Genomic DNA, 18,382 nt, shown 5'->3' on the forward strand with positions numbered 1-18,382 from the left:
GGAGACTTGTCCATAAGATGGCCCATGATGGGGGGGGGGGGGGGGTCATGTGACTAGGCAAAAATAACTCACCCTTCTCAACTCAAATACACCACATTTGCCATCTGCACTTGCCCGGTTGGGAGTTTAGTTCAGGTGTAGTGTATTTAAGCAGAGGAGAGCGAGTGATTTGCCTGGTCACATGACCCTTCATCAGCAGCCATTTTATGGACAAGACTGCTGTGTGGACAGCACAAAGGACTTGGCCAACAAGGGAGAATACTTCCTGAAATATAGAAAATGGTGCAGAATATCAACAAAGACTATATTAGTAAGTGCCATATAGTCATCTTACGAACACTTTGGTTAGCAGTAGCCAGAAAGTGCATAACCCCTTTAAGCATCAAAAAGTTTATGTACACATCGTTTATATGTTTGTTGTTGTTTTTTTTGCCCTACGTGATTACAATTCTCCCAATCTACAAACATAGCGGCACGTAGGGCTGTGCCCGTTAGCTTCCATACAGAGGTCTCCATTGTGCAGTCTGCTGTTTTACTGAACCTGAATTCCTCGTGGTCTGGTGCCTTTATTACAGGCCTCCTCCCAATTATAAAGGGAGCATTGCTAATAACATTACATGCATTGCAGCATGAAGGAATCGCTCATCTTACAGCAGGAGCTTCACTCACCGAAACACATCATACACCCTTATGTTTTTCTACCCTAGAGGAACCTACGTGATGTTAAATACCTTTGTGTTAAAAAAAGACAAAGGTATTACAGCAGCGATAACTTTATTACCATAATACTTTTGTCTTTTTTTTTTTTTTTTTTTTAACACAAAAGTATTTAACATCAAGTAGATTTTTCTGGCTATACATTACCCAAGAGGAAAATAGGGGGATGGAGCTGATTCAGTATAAACAGCAGAGAATCAATAACTTGTGAGAAATGGAGATCGGCCTTTTTGATTCATCATTAGTTAATATTATAACACAGTACAATATAATGCACATGCTGCTAATGCTCAATTGTTACCAAAAGGTGAAAAAAAGGGAAATATTAACATAAGAAAACAACTGGCTCTCTGAAAACACAATAGACGGTGACAGAAATATTATACGTCTCTAATAGACAGAACCTGCAAAACAAAGTTATTTTCACGGCTCCTGCGTGCGTCATGTTCCCTGCAGGAGCTCAAACCACATGGCCATAATTATACGAGCAGAGGAGAACACACGTGCAAGGTTTTTATTTATTTTTTTGACAAAAAAGATTTGCAAAGATTAATATAATAAAACAATGGTATAAAAGAAACAGCAGCAGATTCTGTCCCTCTCAAAAGAAGTTTAGGTCTTTCTGTACGGCGGAGCAGATCCGATAACGAGAAGTACCATTATGACCCAGATTCAAAGGCTGGCTGGAGCACAGAAGGCACAAGGCAATTTAACAGCTCCTCGTAGCCGGCTGTCTCCGGTGGTGCTGCATCAGCGCACAGCACGCGCTCCAGAGGAGGTTTTGGGAGCAGATGGTGACATCACTTCAGCTTACGCAGTGTATAAGCAGCTGTTTCCAGCACAACCAGTATGCATTAGACATAGACAGACACCCAAAGTGTGCACACAAATAGTTACATCCCAAAAGCGCTATACTATAAACAGACATATACCATGACAGACAGTGGTTACCCCCATATTTCAAATAAAAAATAAATTGAGGCTCAATAGAAAGAGGAATTGCTCGGTTATAATGCCCCCACGTACTGGTGCTAGGGCGACAGAGGTAGGGTTAATATCTAAAATCTTGGGGTCTTGTTTCCAGCCACCACTTTGGCCGAGCAAATATACACAATCTGACTTAAACAAGACCACCTCTTCTTGCATGCCGTATTATGTCACACAGATGTAGCCGGGGACCACCCTCTACGAGTCAGAGGAGAAAGCGGATAAGTGTCAGCAGCTCACACTCTGGCGGTCACAACCAATGCAACTATTTGACAACCTTTCGCTTGAATTGCTGGCATGTAGCACTATGGGTACAGCCAATCGTGGCCGGAAAGAGTTCGAAACGGCAGTTGTTTTATGTAGCAGGACCGCTGGCGGGATTGCAGCTGCATTTGAAATGCTGCAGCCTAAAACCTGCAGAGCCAGTCAGTTTATGCTACGGGTTTTATCCATATTATGTGGATGAGATTTCTGAATTGTCATCCATTTTGCTGGCACTGTAAATGCTGCAAATTTACCGCAGCATTTACTCCACATGGGGTTGCACCTTGAATTTCCAGCGCAGCCGTTGCAACTTCTGATATCCGCTGATTGTTGGGGTTTACTGACAACTGCTAAGCTGGCTGGATTGTCTTTACGTGAGACATCTGTCACCAAACGCTTGTAAGGATACATTCACACGAGAGTTTCTATTTTCCGGTATTGAGATCCTTCATAGGGTCTCCGTAGTACTGGGGGAAAAAACGCTTCCGTTTTGTCCTCATTCATTGTCAATGGGGACAAAACGTAACTGAACAGAACAGATTGCTCCAAAATGCATTCTGTTCTCATACCAGAGAGCAAACTGCAGCATGCTACGGTTTGCTTTCCGTCCTGGGATGCGGAGCAAAACGGATCAGTCATAACTCACAATGCAAGTCAATGGGGACGGATCCATTTTCTCTGACACAATAGAAAACGGATCCGTCCACCGTTGACTTTCAATGGAGTTCATGACGGATCAGTCTTGGCTATACAACCGGATCCGTTCATAATGGATACAGATGGCTGTATTATCAGTAACGGAAGCGTTTTTTTTTTTTTTTGCTGAACCCTGCCGGATCCAGTAAAAACGCAAGGGTGAAAGTAACCTTAGACTGCCAGCTTTGCCTCCCAATCCTCCATACACCTGTATGCATGTGTTCTGAACGGGATAAGGGAACAAAAGGATCGGGCATGTAAAATCCAACAGCCCGATCCTTCTTTCCCTTGGCATCAAAACAAAGAGGAGACAATCCTTGCACATTAGATGTTGTCTATGCGGTCAAAAATTGGCAAGTTCAACTGCCATCTATCTTTATGAATCTAAGGTGTATGGCTTAAAGGGAACCTGTTATGTTGACCATGGCATCTGGACTACAGGCAGCATGTTATAGAGCAGGAGGAGCTGAGCAGATTGATATATAATTTTATAGGAAAAGATTCAGTAAAACTTGTATTTGATTCATTTAAATCCCTGCCTATTCTGGGCTTTGAAGTCCAGGAGGCGGTCCTATCAGTTACTGACAGCCTGCCCTCTATGACTGTGTATACAGAGATACCTGTCAATCACTGATAGGACCGCCGCCTCCTGGCCTGGAAAGCAGGGATTTAAAGGAGTTTTACTGAATCTTTCCCTATAAAATTATTTATCAATCTGCTCAGCTCCTCCTGCTCTATAACATGCTGCCTGCAGATTATAGTACATTTTTAATGACCAGTTCCCCTTAAGAGGGCTAAAAACAACAGGACCGTAAACTAAAATTCTCTGCCATCTAGGTTTGCACATAGACACATCCTATTTTCCGTATGTCTGTTCACACAGAGTAATGTCTGAAAAAAAAATCAAATAAAGCCAAAACAACCTAGCACTTGCAGTTCTATAAAGGGACCAAGGTTGGCTTCCAGAAAAGCCGAGGTGTAACACTATTCACGAATATGCAGGTTCACGGTTCGCACTTTCCATGTCTTGTAACATGAGAAGTGACCACTGGAAGAAGCTGCATAAAATTAAAATCTACCGGAGAATGCGCTTCTTGAATCTCTAGATCAAAATAATAACCTTAATCAGATGATTGCATGCTGCTTCATTACCCAAGCCCATCGTCCCACTGGGCACATACACAAGAATTATTGCCCAACAGATGCCGCAGATAATGCCGTAAACATGCCCGGGAACACACCTTCACAGGAAGATCACATAGTGCCTGTAAGCTGGGGGGCAGCATTAAATCAGAGGCCGCACACAACCCTCGGGCAGGTATCTGTGTGCACTGATTCATATGGGTTTGCAGACAGCCCTAATGCATGCTGCAAAACCAATACTGACAACAAAAGACTCAGCTTTTATTGCCGTTAATATCCCAGAGCAATTATGGGAACTCAGCAAGAAATTCTGCCCAGAATGGAAACCTTCACATTGTAATTCACGATTTCTCCGCTGCTTCTGCAGCAAGTCCCAGTGTACCTGCTAGAATGTGTACAACGGTATAATTCAGGCAAAGGCTTTATTACACCAGGCAGGAATAGCACAACAAGGCGGCATCAAAACCAGCAAAAAAAAAAAAGGTGATCAGAGCAAGGGAAATATGGAAATTGTGGGGGGGGGGTACCCCTGCATTTATACTGTGCATTCTTCTGAAGACCGAACATATGGCAAGAGTGTCTTTTAGGCATACACCTGGCACTCAAAGGCAAATACAATGACATCCAGTGATGGAATCTCCATTAGAGACCGTAAAAAATACCAGAAAAAAAATATAGGGCAACATCTAGGGACATGAGGAACACCCGACGTACTCAACTATAGTTAATGGGGTCTGTCACGCGCCATCGGTGTTCAATATGTAAAGGAACCATCAAACTGCCGTAAGTTTTGGCCTTTTTCCCCACTGTGATGGAACTGAAAAACTGAAATGTAGTTGTGACCAGAGCCTTATAGGACAGGTGATTTTCCTGGCACTGCAACCATGATGCGAATAGTGCCTTACCTGCATCCAGCAACTTATTGCTTTCCATGAGTGCCCTAGCACATTCTTTCTTTTCCTTCCCCATGAAAAGTCTTCAGATTGTAGCAAAACTAGATCTGCATTGCGCACAGAGTCAGCAACCACCAGCTCTTGTGAAACTACAACTCCCAGCAGGCACACTTGCTCAGCTGTTCTCAGAACTCCACAGCAGTGACTGTTGCACGCTGGGAGTTGTAGTTTCACAAAAGGTGGAGTGACAGGGGTAAGAATTATAAAATAATAAGATACTGGAAAAATTTGGCATGCCTGACAAATTTTAAGAAGGGTGGAAGAGACTATGAAAAATCTAATTTCAGGCTGTATCAGGCAAATTATCCGAGAGTCTATGATGACCATAACCATTAGTTCTAGTTCACAATGCTGCTGCATTCGCTGTAATAAAACAGAAACCGGAGCGGGACACGTGCGGCGGCTTATAATGACTCCTTCACAATGGCTGCATGATGTCTACTAGTGATGGTCGGCGACTCACATGAAATTAGTCAAAACGACTGATTACACACACATTTTCTTTAGGCATCATGCACACGACCGTGCCGTTTTTGCGGTCCACAAACTGCGAGTCTGCCAAAAACAGAAGGCGTCAGTGTTGCCTTCCGCAATTTGCGGAACAGAACGGGCACCGGCAATATAAATGCCTATCCTTGTCCGCAAAGCACAGACAAGAATAGGACATGCTATATTTTTTTAGCGGGCCGCGGAACGGAGCCACGGATGCGGACAGCACACTGAATGCTGTCCGCATCTTTTGCAGCCCCATTGAAATGAATGAGTCCGCATCCGAGCAGGCAAAACAGCGGCTCGGATGCGGACCCAAACAACGGTCGTGTGCATGAGGCCTTAGGGTGAGAAATTATGCAGGTAGAGACCCCTTTAAAAGAAACGGGTCCAACATAATGGGCTGCGATTTGTGGCCGTTAATCTACTAGAACCTGAATGCCACCATAATGGACGGGTAAAGAGCTGGGAACTCACCAGTTTGAAATCTTGAATGCTACATATGAAGTATGGAGTGTTGGGTCTTCGGCTCTCAATGTACACACAATCTAGAAGGGGGAAAAAGGAGAATATTACATACCACGGAAGAAGTGCAATTTAAATAGAAGATAACTGCCATAAGGGTCACAACATTTTTACACTATGTTCAAAGGGGTTAAACAATAATTGCATTACTGTCCAACAGAGCCCCCCTAAATGTCGTCCTGGAGGGCCACAGCAGTTTTACATTACATGCAATAAGTCATCTGAAGTTACGCATTGTATACACATTTTAATGCCAACTGACATCATACTTGGTCTGGATTGTTCAAAATTACATTCCTCAAAGTAAAAAATAATAATAATCTGTATCTGACACCAATAAATACAAGCATTGGGCAGAAACAGAAAGGATTGTGACTGACAACTTAACGTAGTTTTCCGGGAATTGGGAAAATTAAAATGCTTACATATTACTTTATTATAAATATTTTCCCAAATACCTTTTAGTTAAAATAGCTGGTTTGTCTAGGAGGGCAATTATTAGGAGACATAAAATCGCAGCTGTCCTATTATTACACACAAAACCTGTCCTAATCACACAGCAGGACAAGATGTAAAGAGCTGCCTCATCCTCCCTCTCTGCTCTTCAAAATTATGATCCTGAATACAGATAATAAGATCTTCAGCTTAATCTCTATCATGAGGAGACCTGACGTACAGATAGGACGGACAGGACAGATGTGGTAATGGTGACTGCATACAAGTGCTGCTGCTCATTACCACCACCCTCCTCCCTGGACTTCATGTCTCCTCCATTCCTACAGAGATTCTGCTGAAGATCTTATACTCTGTATTCAGGATCATAATCCCTGACATGCAGAGTAGAGAGGAGGATGAGGCAGCTCTTTAGCTCAGTGTTGTGAGGTAATTTGTCCTCCTGTGTGATCAGGACAGGTTTTGTGTGTAATAATAGGACGGCGGCCATTTTATTTCCCCCGATGATTTCTCCCCAGACAAAACGAGCTATTATAACTAATGAAAGATATTTAGAAATTGTATTATACTTGTAATAAAGTAATATTTACGTATTTTCATTTTCTTAATTCCCGGAGAACCCCTTTAAACTAAAGGGGTATTCCGACAATGCACATTCATCTCTCCAGAGGACCCCCACCTGTCTCGCCTGCAGTTAAGAGCAGTGCCCGAGCACTCTATGGAAATGGAGTGCTCGGGCAGACCCATTCATTTCTATGGGTCTGCAAAAAAAAAAAAAGTCCTCCATGGTCTGTCCACATCTGTATGTCCAATCCTGATAGAACATGTCCTGTTCTTGTCCATATTGCGGACAATGATCATTTTTAGTAATGGGAGTGAGAAAAATGCAGTGTACACAGTAGGTATCTGTATTTTGCAGAACAGTGGTTTATGGACAGCAATACGGATACTGTTGTGTGCATGAGGCCTTAATCACAGAGGATTGCCTAAACTGGATACACTGTACCAAACCCTCAGATGGGAGATTTGTTATTTTTGTAAAGGGTTCAGACTTGGCATATGAATAAACATGGTTCCACCGACTGGAAAAAGCAGGGATCTTAATCCTGGCCACAATCACTGTATAAAGAAAATGTAGTTTTTTAATGTACTTGAAGCTTTATATACATCAGATTTGGACTACCCCCATCTTCCAGGATAGGCAGCACATACATAATAAAGCAAGAAAAATGCATCAACCACAGGCCTCCAAATATCTTAGCGATAGCATCTTGTATGAATGAAGCCCCTTTTCATGACCGGCCATAAGCGCATTATGATAATGATTCTTTAATGCTTTGCTCTACCACATCATTACATGGAAGTCATTAGGAATCACAGGTCAGAGGTTTGACAAGCCCCCTTCTTTTTATTAAAGCTATATACACACACAATACATCAGGGGGGATTAGAAGTACACAGTAATGGGGGAGGGGGTCAACAAGAGCAACGTCTGCAACCGCCAAGATGGCATCTGTGCAGTACATTAAAACAACAAATGGGGGAGGGGGGTGTCTACCGCAGAACAAGGGCAAGTATGTAGGGGACTGTCGTGAAGCCTCTAAAGGGGGTCATACTATTACAGGAAAATCAGCCCAATGGATTTTGGCAGGAATGGCCACCTACCTATTATATGTAGGGGTGCTACGCCACTGTCACAATCAGTGGGGGTCCTAGTGATCAAATCCCCACCAGTCACAAAGTGATGGCATAGATGAGGCTAGGTTTTACATGTTGCAACGGCATTGTCTTCATGGTGCAGCTTTTGATGTGGTCTTCCATGATCTCTGCATAAATGCTACATTATGCCGCCATTACAGAGCACAGCGGCCGCACAAATGGCGTGTAAACACGGACTTTATAATACGGGAAACAGCTTTTGAAGCTTTTATTTTAGTAAAAGCCAGAAGTGGATCCAGAAGGGACAATGCTTCAAAAACCTGCATGTGTGTTTCCAGCCTTAAAGGTAACCGGTCACCAGGATTTTGTGTATAGAGCTGAGGACATGGGTTGCTAGATGGCCGCTAGCACATCCGCAATACCCAGTCCCCCATAGCTCTGTGTGCTTTTATTGTGTAAAAATAAACTATTTGATACATATGCAAATTACCCCGACATGAGTCCTGTCCCTGACTCATCTCACATACAGGACTCATCTCAGGTTAATTTGCATATATATTAAATCGTTTTTTTTTACACAATAAAAGCACACAGAGCTATGGGGACTGGATATTGCGGATGTGCTAGCAGCCATCTAGCAGCCCATGTCCTCAGTTCTATACACAAAATCCCGGTGACAGGTTCCCTTTAAAGGCCATCCGTCAGCAGACTTGTCCCTATGACACTGGCTGACCTGTTACATGTGCGCTTGGCAGCTGAAGGCATCTGTGTTGGTCCCATGTTCATATGTGCCTGCACTGCTGAGAATGATGATGTATTAACATATGCAAATGAGCCTCTAGGAGCAACGGGGGCGGTGCAGTTACACTTAGAAGCTATGCTCGCTCTGCAACTGCTGCGCCCTCTGCTCTTTGATTGACAGGACCAGGTGTGATTATGCTTTCAATGCCCGGCTCTGTAAGTGTGGAGGGTGCAGCAGCTGCAGAGAGAGCAGAGCGTCTAGGTGCAACAGCCAATACTCCACTGGGCACCTTCACTGTAAACTTCCGGTTTGATATCGCCACAGCCAATCACAGGACATGGCGGTGCCCGGCTGCAGTTACCTCATAACAAATGGTCACATGATGTAAGGGGTATACAGTCTCCCCTGCGTACACTGAATTGCTGTGGCCATGTCTAAGGGTCCATTCACACGTCCTGTTTTTTTTCATCCTGAAAAACGGTCCGTTTTTTGCGGATCCGTTGTTCCTGAAAATGTTTCCGTATGTCATCCGTTTTTTGCGGATCCGCAAAAAACGGGAGCATGTATACATTTCAATAATCAAATAAAGTTGTTTGGATTTCTTTGAAAAAAAAATTGAAAAAAAAAAAAAAAAAAAAAATTGTTATGTGTTTCCAGGAACGGAATCCGCAAAAAACGGATGACATACGGAATGACATCCGAATGTCATCCGTTTTTTGCGGATCCATTGACTTTGTATTGTACCAGGATCCGATTTTTCAGGACAAGAATAGGACATGTTTTATATTTAAACGGACATGCGGAACGGAACAACGGAAACGGACAGCACACATTGTGCTGTCCGATTTTTTCCAGGACCCATTGAAAATGAATGGGTCCAGATCTGGTCCTGATCTGTTCCTGAAAAAACGGAACAGATCAGGAAAGAAAAAACGGACGTGTGAATGGACCCTAACCGGATGTATACGGAGAAGGTGCCCAGTCAAGCCTTGCAGGCCTGGAGGTGAAGGCGCGGGGAGCCAAAGCCAGGTAGGTAATCTCCCCTTTACAGGTTCAGTCAGGGTGGGGTCAGACTAACCCCCGCTCTTGCACAACCCCTTTAATCACAGTTTTGATGCAGTCATCTCTCCAATGGATAAAGGCTGAAGGATATGAAAGTGTATATACACTAAAACCACAGCAAAAACACATAAAAAAAAAAAATATATATATATATATATATATATATATATATATATATATATATATATATATATATATATATATATATATATATATATATATAACACAGAAAAAACTGCGGCACTCCTTGAAGTAGAAAAATGTGCAATTTATTCACACATGTCAGCAGAGACAACGTTTCGGTTCTCTCCCAGAACCTTTTTCAAGTCAAGTGAGACTTGACTTGAAAAAGGTTCTGGGAGAGAACCGAAACGTTGTCTCTGCTGACATGTGTGAATAAATTGCACATTTTTCTACTTCAAGGAGTGCCGCAGTTTTTTCTGTGTTATATTGCTGGTCCTGGATCGAGGGATCACTGCGGGCACCGCTACAGCTTCAGCTGCATATTAAGGAGTGCTGCCTGACCTTTTGTTATGGATATATATATATATATATATATAAATATATATATATATATATATATATATATATATATATATATATATATAAAAAAAAAAAAACTTACAGCTCATACATAACCATAAAGAAAGCTTTTGAACAGAGTAAGGCTACTTTCATACTCGCGTTTTGTGCAGATCCGTTATGGACGGATCCGTTCAGATAATAAAACAGTCTGCATTCGTTCAGAACGGATCCGTTTGTATTATCTTTAACAATAGCCAAAAGAGGACGGATCCGTTTTCTATTGTGCCGGATTGTGTCAGTGAAAATGAATCCGTCTGCATTGACTTACATTGTGTGCCAGGATGGATCAGTTTGGCTCAGTGTCATCAGACTGACACCAAAAGGCAGCAAGCAGCGTTTTGGTGTCCGTCTCCAAAGCAGAATGGAGACTAAACTGATGCAAACTGAGCAGATCCTTTTCCCTTCAGAATGCATACTGATCCGTTTTGGACCGCTTGTGAGAGCCCTGAACGGATCTCACAAACGGAAACCAAAAGGCGAGTGTGAAAGTAGCCTAAGGGATCCTCTAAAGTATTTGGCTCGCAACGCCATAGCGAGGCCATCCAGTAAATCTCCTACATCCCACACAATTTACTTAGGCGCACTGCTGCCAATGTCCTTGTCACCGTCGAGGCAGTTACTCACGCAGTGACAGCTCTTCATAAAGTCTTGGGGAGAATACAATGTTTTCCAATACTGCTGCTTATTTCATAAAAAAGAGCCATAAAGCAAACAGAGATTGAAATCACTGCGAGGAGTCAGGAGGCGTCTGAATTCATAATTTTATCTTCCAGCCATCAAAGACTTGTCTGCGGCTGACAAGTGAAATGGAAAGGCTGGCTCATTGTGACCTGGCTTTGTGTAATTCTTTTACAAGATAAAGCAAGTGAAAATATCCATCAGTGCAGCTCACATTCTGCGAATGACAAGCCTCCTTACAGCAGACAAGACTGTGCGGAACGGCGCACATCTTCTATGGAGACCCTTCTAGGCAAGAGTGCTAAATGGCGACTTACAGGAAGACCAGTTACATGGTACATTACATTTACCCAATTTCGTTCATATAACTATCCAATGAATAGGGGTGAAAAAATGTCCGTCTCCTCATCCATTGCTACAATATAACACAGGTAGCTTAGGAGAGGAGGTTACATTGCTGTGTCACTGGCTTCATCAGAAAGCTCACTGCTCTGCCAGCACAGAGATCACGCACACCCACTTAGTTGGCTCCCAGGCTAAAATGGAGGCGATCAGGAGAAAACGGCTGGTATTAATTACAGATCCAACAACAAATGGGGTTTATATAGTTACATAGTTAATACGGTTGAAAAAAAAAAAAAAAAAAGACATAAGTCCATCAAGTTAAACCAAGGGATAGGTGGGGACGTGAATCCCAGAAGGAAGAGAGACTCAGATTTCTACACGTTTTCATAAGCATTAATGTCATTTACTTTTTAAAACTTAAACCCTTTTAAAAACTGTCCACTGTTCCTGCTGTGACCACGTCCTGAGGAAGTCTATTCCACAGATTCACAGTTCTTACAGTAAAGAAACTTTGACGCTTCTGGAGACTGAACTTTTTCTTCTCCAGTCGGAGGCAGTGCCCCCTTGTCTTTTAAAGGCCTTTTACAGGGAACAGTTTTTCACCGTATTTTTTTGTATGGCCCATTTATATACTTGTACAGGTTAATCATGTCCTCTCCCTCCCCCCCCCCCCAGACGTCTCTTAAGACTAAATAAATGTAATTCATTTAATCTTGCTTCATAACCAAGACCCTCCATGCCCCTTATCAGTTTAGTCGCTCTCCTCTGTACTTTTTCCAGCTGCGGTGCATCCTTTCTATGGACTGGTGCCCAGAACTGGACTGCATATTCCAGATGAGGCCGCACCAGCGCTTTGTAAAGTGGTAGTATTACATCCCTGCCCCGCGAGTCCATGCCTCGTTTAATGCATGACAATATACTCGTGGCCTTAGAAGCAGCTGATTGACATTGTATGCTGTTATTTAATCTGCCATCCACAAGGACACCCAAATCCTTCTCTATAAGTGACTCTCCCAGTGTTACATCCCCTAGGTAGGACATATGATGCACAGAGATTATTACTACCAAGATGCATAACATAGCCTAATCACTCAGTGTTCAAGTCAACCTGTAGTTTATGGACATCTTCCATAGACTGCACAGTACTACATAGCTTAGTGTCATCTGCAAAAATAGAAATGGTGCGATTAATCCCGTCCTTGTTATCATTAAAAAATATTCCATAAAACCTGTACTTTAATTTGCTTTTTTCACTTCCTGTAAAACCAGTACAGGAAGAGGTGTTATCAGTGACTGATGGCATTGTGTGTATACAGAGATAGCTGTCAGTCACTGATAACACCTCCCTCCTGTGAGCTTCAGACCCAAAATCTGAAGTTGATCCGTTCCCCAACTATGTTTTAACGGTTTACGGAGGCAAAGTACAACCCATATGCCCAATCAATCAAAAACAGGTACGATATATATCTGATTCCACTAGATACCAGATCAGAGTATCGCTACCATCAAAACAAAAAAATGGAAAAAAACAAAGTGGGAGGGATAGGGGGCAGAAAGTAAAGGCATATTTGGGTGAGGTATAGGTCTGGAGGTATTTTCCCTATACAGACCCTAGTACTCCATCCACGTGCCTAAACCTGGTGGGTCCTGGATATCCCTACCACCTTTACTCTATAAAGATAACAACCCCCCCCCCCTCTGACACATTTCCCCCAGTGTAGGTTGGTACAGATTGAGTAAGAGGTCAAACAATAGAAACAAAATGATAATAAATTATATTATAATACTTATGGTAGACGATCAAGCAGGCGCATACAAAGGGACCTTTGGTCACATGTTACCAAAGTGGATGGAAGATACTACCTAAAAAGTGAACAGAAATATATAAAAAAAAGTTTGTCACAAAAGTAATTACTGACCCAGATGGGTGGGTCACAAGATAGATAACTCACATGTAAAATGGCCCCATGGCGTCTGCCGCCTGACCTGCATATGATTGTGCAGGAGAGGATAGTGCTGTCGGCTGATTTAAATACCCTTGCCCGGCAACCGATATTTCCGCCGAGTGACCTATTTCCGATGGAGTGCAAAGTCCGCCCACTTCCGTTGTGTGGAGCGCATACAGCACTTCAACGATAGGTTCCGTTTTTAGTACTGATTCAATAAAATAGGATGTTTTAAAGGGTCCTTGTTCTCTTTCTAGTAATTACTTTATTCTGGCTAGGACACCACTTATCTATGATATCTTCACTCTGTCTGTATACTTTGTTTTAGGAATTCGTAATATGGCAAGTATTTTGAGTGGCACTCTATTCACAGAGGCTCTGATTAAGGAGGCACAAGACATTTTTTCTGAAAGAGAGATTCCAGGGTTAACGTCATCGGTCACATGTAAACTTGCCTTTCAAGAATTATATGTGGGCTTTAAGGAGAATATTAAATTGTGGTGGGAGATCAGATCCCTTGAAAGTTATTTTGAACATAACATTGTTCCTAAAAGGTCTCTGTATCCCTATAGTTCCTGCTACTAGGATCTCCTTCCCCACCTTGATGAAACGGTGGGAAGAGGAGCTGACCCATAGCTCTCTCAATTTGATGAGAATCCTACTGGACGAGGAGAAAGCCCTATTCTAAAAAACCTCTGACAAATTGAGTACCTTGAAAGAGACAGTTTTGAAATTTGAGACTGATCCTGACTTTAAGAAGCTTGAGACATCTTTACAAACATCAGTAGAGAAGTTTCAGAATTTGATAAAGGAACACAAGCACAGACAATTTGTCAGAGATCTAAGTGACTTTAGGGAAAACAGAGCCTACCAACTGGAAAGGGAGAGGGTCACTCCATCGGCCTTTGAGATCTCCTCGTCTGATATGGATTCATCCGATTTACAGATTTCCTCTAATAGTGAGAAAGGTGGGCCCAAAAAAGGAGCACATACTTTTAAAAAACAAGGAAGGAGATGGCGGAGAGTCAGGTCATCTACAGAAGACCGGACAGTATGGACCCTTGTCTTCTTCCTCCTCTTCTTCTGTACCGACATCTACGACAGTTACTACCACTTCCTCCTCTTTTTTAGCGCAAGGGCAGACTCCTTATCAATTGCGCGACAGGAACAAATAGGATCGGTGGCGGATATAAATGATGAATTGCAGGTCCTACATTTTTCTTCACGACAGCTTGGAGAAACTGAACTGTCTGTTTTGAAGAAGGGCCTCTCATTCGTTCCGACCACGGACTTTAAACTTTTTACATGGGTCAAAGACCTTAACCTTTTTTGTAGAAAGTTAAAATAGAATTGTTAAAAAAATTTCTCTAACAAAAAATCATATTAAAAATTGGGGGTACAAGATAGCGATGTACCAGATCTTGCTTTATTTATTGAACTCCTTGAAGAGGGAGCTCGTAATCCTGGAGAAGGTCCCTTTACTAAATTACATCCAAAAAGCACCAAAACACCTCCACCGTTTAACTATGAATACATAGAAATTTTTCAGCAACTTGTGACCTTCAAACTTGAACAGCTGAACACTAAGTCCACATATCACAGGAATTTGTCCATCAATCAGCTAGAGGCACTCAAATCTTTGGAGAGAGATAAATCCATTATCATCAAGTCTTCTGACAAAGGCAGTAATCTTGTTGTTATGGACCATAACAAATATCGGGATATGTGTCTGGATCTATTAAAAGACCCAAAGGGATATCTGGTCTTACCAGCGGACCCTACAGAAGCCTTTTTGTCAGAACTAAAGACTATTTTAGGGTCAGGACTTGGTTCAAAGGAAAATCAATCAAACCAAATACGGTTTTATAATACCTAAGGCACCACAAAGAGCCACTTTTATGGACTCCCCAAAGTCCACAAGGGGACGAATCCATTAAAGGGTCGTCCAATCGTTTCAGGGGTCGACTCAGTGACACAAAATTGTGGTATTTATTTGGACCAAGTCCTGATCCAATTTGTCTTATCTCTTCCATCGTACACCAGAGACACTATGGATTTTCTCAACAAGATTGAGACTCTAAATTTCGATCCCCCGTGTTTCTTGGCAAGTATAGGCGTAGAGTCCTTATATAGCAGTATCTCTCACGATAAGGGACTTACAGCCGTGGCCGAATACCTGCGCACTAGAGGGACACACTGTAGAGGGCATAAGCAATTTGTTATTTCACTTCTCGAGTTCACTTTAACTCATAATTTCTTTCTTTTTGATGGGCGATTCTACCACCAGCTCAGGGGGATGGCTATGGGGAGCCCGTGTGCTCCCACATATGCCAATCTCTTCCTGGGTTGGTGGGAAAACAACAGTTTTTCCAGATCAGGATATGTAGTGGAACCACAAAATAACATTTTGGTCACAATATATCGATTAAGTTTTGTTTTTTTAAACTAGTTTTATTGAAAAAAGAGTAACAAGGCACATACATGGCATATACATATGCATATCGTAAAATCACATACAGTAGGTACAGCAAGAATGATGAAAACATACCGGAGTGTCATACAGTACAGTACAATAAATAAAGAATATACAGTCATACAGATGTCCTCATTTCCTTCGCGAGCACAGTGTGGACAAGCAAATCAATTGGGAGAAAAACTTAGAGGCGCTATACCCCTCTCAGGAGTTGTCTGACCCTACAGAATTGGGCGAAATGGTTAAAGTAGAGTCGCACCATAGACCCCAAACTTTCTGAAATTTGTCAGGGCACTTCCTATTCACATATAGTACTTTTTCGTATGGGATGATCTGATTCACTAGCCTTTTCCAAATACCCACAGTAGGAAGATCCTCCGCCATCCACTTGAGGGCTATCACCTTGCGGGCCATAAACAGGGATTCACTGAGTAGAATTTTATGGTAATGCGACCACCCGTCATTGTCAAATACACCCAGCAAACATACCTTGGGACATAGCGGAATCGGGCCCATACCCAATGACGACAAAACTCTAAGGACCTCCTGCCAGTATGATCTAATATGTGAGCATTCCCACATCATGTGCCAGAAGTCCGCGTTAGTCTGTAAACATCTAAGGCAATTAGGCTGAGGCATCCTCCCCATCTTATGCAGCCTGGTAGGAGTCAAATAACTACGGTGCAACATATATAACTGTATCAGTCTGTTGTTAACCGAGGGTGACACAGAGGTGACAGCCTCCAACGCATCCGTCCAATCCTCTGCAGTAAGATGAGGAATATTAACCTTCCACCTGGCTTCGGCTAGAATGGGTTGTGAGGACATTCGCAACCCCAGCAGGTAAGTATAAAGGGCTGAAATCAAACCCCTAGGTCCTTGTGATTTTACTACGCCGATTAAGGGATATGAAGAGATGGCCCTGCTCGGATCCCTAAACTGTACCTGCAGGGCATGTCTGATCTTCAAGTATCTAAAAAATTGGGTACGCTCCAGGCCATATTTCTCCTGAATTTGGGAAAAGGAACAAAGAACACCATTCTTATACAAATCACGCAGCGCATGTATCCCTAAAGATGCCCAGACCTGAGTTCCCTCTATGGACTGCAAATGGGGAAGCAACGGATTATCCCACAGGGGTATATCATCTGCCCAATCCTGATAACGCCTCAATTTGGAGTCTTTCCAAACTTTATGTGCCAGCTTGTGAATCTGCAATAGTTTCCCCGATAGCGACCCTGCCCCTTCTAACACTGGCCATAAACTGGACAACCCCAAATACTGCTGCAGGTAATATTCCATATTCACAAGAGGCTGCCCGTTAACCCAACCAGCCAAAAATCTCAATTGACCCGCTAGGAAGTACAAGTGAAAATCCGGGAGAGCCGCACCACCCAGCATCCTGGACCTCTGTAACCTGTGTAAGGCTAATTTATGTCTGGCCTTGCCCCAGATAAACTGCACCATAAAGGAATGAAGCCTATCAAAAAAATTCCTAGATATTGGAGTGCAGGCATGTTCCAACAAATATAGCCCCTTGGGTAATAGGATCATCTTTATCAAGTTAATCCGTCCCATAATAGATATAGGCAGCAATTTCCAGACTGCAAACTTGCTAGAAAAAATAGACTCCAAAGGGGCAATATTTCTGGCGTACGCCTCTCTCGGCTCCTTGGTTATGAAGATCCCCAAATATTTAAAATGATCTACAATCTTCAGATTATGATAATCAGTGGGCCAGTCAGCGTTCCATAAAGGCACGAGAGCCGACTTGGTCCAGTTGATATGTAAACCCGAATACCGCCCAAACGTCTCTATAATACTGATCGCTCTTGGCAAAGACACCTCCAACCTACTGATGAACAATATGAGATCGTCTGCGTACAAGCCCACTCTGTCCTCCCTCCCCCCTAGCTCGACACCCGTATATATCTGATCCCGTCGGATGCGAAGAGCTAGATGTTCAATGGCAATTGCAAACAGGATAGGGGAAAGAGGGCAACCCTGCCTCGTACCCCTTTGTAGATCAAAATAAGCTGAGGTGGTACCATTCACCAAGACATTGGCTCTGGGACTGTTATACAAATATCCGAATCCACTGCAGAAACCCAGGACCGAAGCCAAACTTCTCCATTACCTTCATCAGATAGGACCATTCTAGCGAATCGAATGCCTTCGCGGTATCGAGCGAGGCCAAGGCCCACTGCCTGTCACCCTGAGTACCAATTTGGGCAATGACTTGAGTCCTACGGATATTACTAGAGGTCGAGCGTCCAGGTATAAACCCAGTCTGATCACTATGTATTATGCTGGCTATCATCTTGTTCAACCTATTGGCGAAGACCTTTGTCAGAATCTTATAGTCAAGGTTCAGCAAAGATATCGGCCGATAGGAGGCACATTCCACTGGATCCTTATCCGGCTTCAAAAGTACTACTATAGTCGCTTCATACAAAGAATCAGGTAACCTACCCAACCTCCACGCCTCCTGGAACATCACCTTAAGTTGAGGCCCAAGTATATCTACATATTTAGCATATCTCTCTAATGGCAGGCCATCAGGACCAGGGGCCTTCCCGTTTGCCAGGTCTTCTATAGCTTCCTGTATCTCCTCAATAGTTATGGCCTCCTCTAACACCCTACTGTCCTCCACTGATAAAGTCGG

At 42.9% G+C, this 18,382-nt stretch overlaps 1 protein-coding gene across 8 annotated transcripts in view; it reads right to left on the reverse strand.

The window, feature by feature from the left end:
- The window catches only part of RERE (arginine-glutamic acid dipeptide repeats), a 324,868-nt gene that overhangs the window by 133,319 nt on the left and 173,167 nt on the right, over nt 1-18,382 (reverse strand). For all 8 annotated transcript variants that reach the window (XM_044281824.1, XM_044281821.1, XM_044281819.1 and 5 more), the window contains exon 3: nt 5,727-5,797. In XM_044281824.1, coding sequence (XP_044137759.1) covers nt 5,727-5,797 — 71 coding nt within the window. The remainder of the gene's footprint in view (nt 1-5,726; nt 5,798-18,382) is intronic.

Source organism: Bufo gargarizans, chromosome 2 (assembly GCF_014858855.1).
Source record: "Bufo gargarizans isolate SCDJY-AF-19 chromosome 2, ASM1485885v1, whole genome shotgun sequence".
Taxonomy (NCBI): Eukaryota; Metazoa; Chordata; class Amphibia; order Anura; family Bufonidae; genus Bufo; species Bufo gargarizans.